Source organism: Salmo salar, chromosome ssa28, assembly GCF_905237065.1.
Source record: "Salmo salar chromosome ssa28, Ssal_v3.1, whole genome shotgun sequence".
NCBI classification, from domain to species: Eukaryota; Metazoa; Chordata; class Actinopteri; order Salmoniformes; family Salmonidae; genus Salmo; species Salmo salar.
Window position 1 is genome coordinate 11,589,312 of NC_059469.1, and position 3,218 is coordinate 11,592,529.

Below are 3,218 nucleotides of genomic sequence, written 5' to 3' on the forward strand. Positions count from 1 at the left end.
GAAAACGTCACGCCAGGGTAAGCCTACACAAGACACAGCCCTGTTTCTAAAATCCCTTGTGAGAAAAATGAATGGTGGAAAATCAATTGGAACCATTTCCCTGTTTGACCGCTAGGTTTTATGGGTATTATGACACCTCCACTGTGTGGCTCTATTGAAGAATCCCTACTGTTGACCAATCTCCAGGCTCCGAACTTCAGCTTGTCTCCAGAAAAATGTGGTTTGCCCGAACAGCCCCTCAAAAAAATCTCCAAATTCCAAAACTTCCTCATAATATATGCACGAACTCTACCGAACTTTTTCGGCTGTGAAGCATGTGGACGCCTAACCCTATCAAGGTGTATATCAATGTAACCTAAAAAAATGTCCTTGTTCTTTCTCGCTGATATGAAAGATAAGGTCCTTACGCTTCCAAAACCATACCGCAAGCGATCCATATTAATGTTTAGACCGAACCTCTGGGATCTTAACAAAACTCCCCCCGACTAAAGAAGTCTTTGTTCAATGACTCTTATGTGTCATTTAATGGAACTGAGAGACATGATCAAGAGCTATAGTGATGTCATTCAAGTTACACATAATTGTTAGACCATGTTGAGACATGTTATGAATCCCATTTTGTTAAAAAAAAAAAACATTGAAATGGCAATATTTTCAACCAAACAATTTTCCTATGTCTCGGCTGCTGATTGGCTACAGAGGACAGACAACAACCAATGAGAGAGACGTTTTGAAGGAGTTTAAACCAATGGTCTCACGAGTTTCGAGTTCTCAACCAACCGGATTTATAAACGGTTAGTTGACGTCATGGGGAAATATAACGTTTGACTCACTTCCCCAGTTATCGTTATTCGTGGTGTGTGTCTGAAGGAAACGGAGTAACTTTAAATACGTTCAGTTTTGGAATAATCCGGCAGTTACCAATCGGTAAGTAACTTTAGCGGTTGTGGTAGTTTTCTTCTTACCAATCACAAATATTTGAAGTTAACGGTCTTAAATATGGAACAATAGAATTCCAATTGGATATCTGAGCTGGCTGGAGGCTAAACAGACTTGGTTGGCTACAGTACTGTAGGTAAATTACGTTAACTTGGTTTACTGCATTTTCTTCTTTCTAGATAGCTATTTTGTTACTAAGAATGTGACTTTCGATTCAAGCAGGAGCGTGAGTTTTAATGAACGTTAACGTTGCTATATGGCATGTTGCTAGTTAACGTTAGCCATAGTGCTAATGCGCTTGGTTGGTTAGTGGTCGATCAGTGTTGTAGATTTACGTTTTTAACGGTATCTTTGCCACAGTAAGTGTCTTCGTTTAGCTGGCGTTATACCCACAATGACTCGTTAAATTGATAGCAAAACGTATTTAATACACTTAGCTATAGCGTTTGCCCGCTCAAACGAACGGAGGTACGCACTGCAGTGCAAAAATACGAAATGTTGGAAGGCAACAAGTTAAGGCGGGGAGGTTTGTTCATAATCAAGCGCGCTGCTGGCACCGACGAGACTCCTCTCGGAGCGGTACCTAGGGGAGGGGGAGTATTCAAATTAACGATTGTTACGAGTTTAGCAACAATCGTCACTACCTAGCAAAGGTGACGGGGCCAATTTTAAGCGTTTTCGGCTGCAACATTTGAGCTGTTGGTTTGAGGCAACTGAACTTGCAGCATATAGCCCAAGGTCGTAGACGTTGTGCCTCGTTTTGAAAAGCTATTTCAAATCCGTATTACCCTCTTCAAATCCCAGACTGACCATAATCGCCGTTATTTAAATTTTCTAGTAAAATGGCTCGTACCAAGCAGACCGCCCGCAAGTCCACCGGAGGAAAGGCGCCAAGGAAGCAGCTCGCTACAAAGGCAGCCAGGAAAAGCGCGCCATCCACCGGAGGAGTAAAGAAACCCCATCGTTACAGGTACTGGGAGCAGTTCAACCGGTTTTCCAACATTATTTTGTTTACGTTGTCTAGATTTAACCTGCAGATGTGGGTCAGTAACAGTTCTAATTTCACACATTTTTAGGATTAATATCTAATCTAACATTGTACTGTTTTTATTCCCCAGGCCAGGAACTGTGGCTCTGCGTGAGATCCGTCGTTACCAGAAGTCAACTGAGCTGCTGATCCGCAAGCTGCCCTTCCAGCGCCTGGTGAGAGAAATCGCCCAGGACTTCAAGACTGACCTGCGTTTCCAGAGTGCTGCCATTGGAGCTCTCCAGGTAAGATCCACACTGACTGCTGCTATCACACTAATCGTATGAGGCCTGATGGACAGGGCAAACTGGAACGATAACAATTTGTATTATTCCCATATTTTGTGATTTCCCACTTTTTTTCTCTCTTCTCTCCAACAGGAGGCCAGCGAAGCATACCTGGTGGGTCTGTTCGAGGACACCAACCTGTGTGCCATCCACGCCAAGCGTGTCACCATCATGCCCAAAGACATCCAGCTGGCCCGGAGGATAAGGGGAGAGAGGGCTTAAATGGTGTTCAACTGCCTGCTCCAGACATAATCCTATTTATCTTAACCATTTCATAATCTTTTTTTGTTTCCTTTTTTTTGTAATGTATTTTAGAATAAGAGATCAGTCATTCCACAAACCTCAACTCAGATCTGGCCAATGTGAGGAAAGAGGAATGTAGGAATATCTGCTTCAATTGCAAATGAGGCTTGTTTTTACATTGAGTAGAGGATAGTGTATTACTTGACTGTTCAATCAGATGCCCTCTTCAAATGTTAAACTGGCTCATTTTTGGATCCTGGTGGATAGTATAGGCTCCAGATGAGGTTGGAGCTCTTGCTTGTGGTTCAAGGTGTGTGGGGGGGGGGGGGGGGGGGAGAAGAGGGATTCAAGATGACTGAATTCTTCTCAGCTGCCAGGGGAAGGAATGGTCTTGGTCCTTCATCAATTTCCACCCTCTGTCAGCATGTCTTGCACAACACTTCACTACTACATAGTGGTGTTGGGATTTACCTCTTGACACTGTCTGGGATGGCCAGGAGCATGACAAAGCCCCCCTGTATATTCTGAACTGCTTTTTACATGTTATTTTTCCAACATTCAAAACCTTGGCAGCTACATTTAATACTATTTATGGAAGCATTGTCACATTGTAGTCTTTCTATTAAATGTCTTTATGAATAAATGCTCATGTGTTTGTGGTTCTTGTTCTGAGGATAATGTCTATCCACTAGGGGCTTTTACATTTGGTGTTCACACTTGTA

At 42.9% G+C, this 3,218-nt stretch overlaps 1 protein-coding gene across 1 annotated transcript; it reads left to right on the forward strand.

Moving 5' to 3' along the window:
• Positions 1-779: 779 nt before the first annotated feature.
• LOC106589474 (histone H3.3A) lies at positions 780-3,139 on the forward strand. The gene is made up of 4 exons (XM_045710104.1): positions 780-927; positions 1,778-1,909; positions 2,058-2,211; positions 2,347-3,139. The coding sequence occupies exons 2-4, from the start codon at positions 1,782-1,784 to the stop codon at positions 2,473-2,475; spliced, it is 411 nt and encodes a 136-aa protein (XP_045566060.1). The 5' UTR covers positions 780-927; positions 1,778-1,781; the 3' UTR covers positions 2,476-3,139.
• The last annotated feature ends 79 nt before the right edge of the window (positions 3,140-3,218 follow it).

What these genes read in the sequence shown, in the direction of transcription:
- LOC106589474 (XM_045710104.1), top strand. Translation starts at nt 1,782, where the DNA reads ATGGCTCGTACCAAGCAGACCGCCCGCAAGTCCACCGGAGGAAAGGCG. An exon ending in AAGAAACCCCATCGTTACAG is followed by an intron (nt 1,910 to 2,057) that starts GTACTGGGAGCA and finishes TTTATTCCCCAG; the next exon opens with GCCAGGAACTGTGGCTCTGC. An exon ending in CTGCCATTGGAGCTCTCCAG is followed by an intron (nt 2,212 to 2,346) that starts GTAAGATCCACA and finishes TCTCTCCAACAG; the next exon opens with GAGGCCAGCGAAGCATACCT.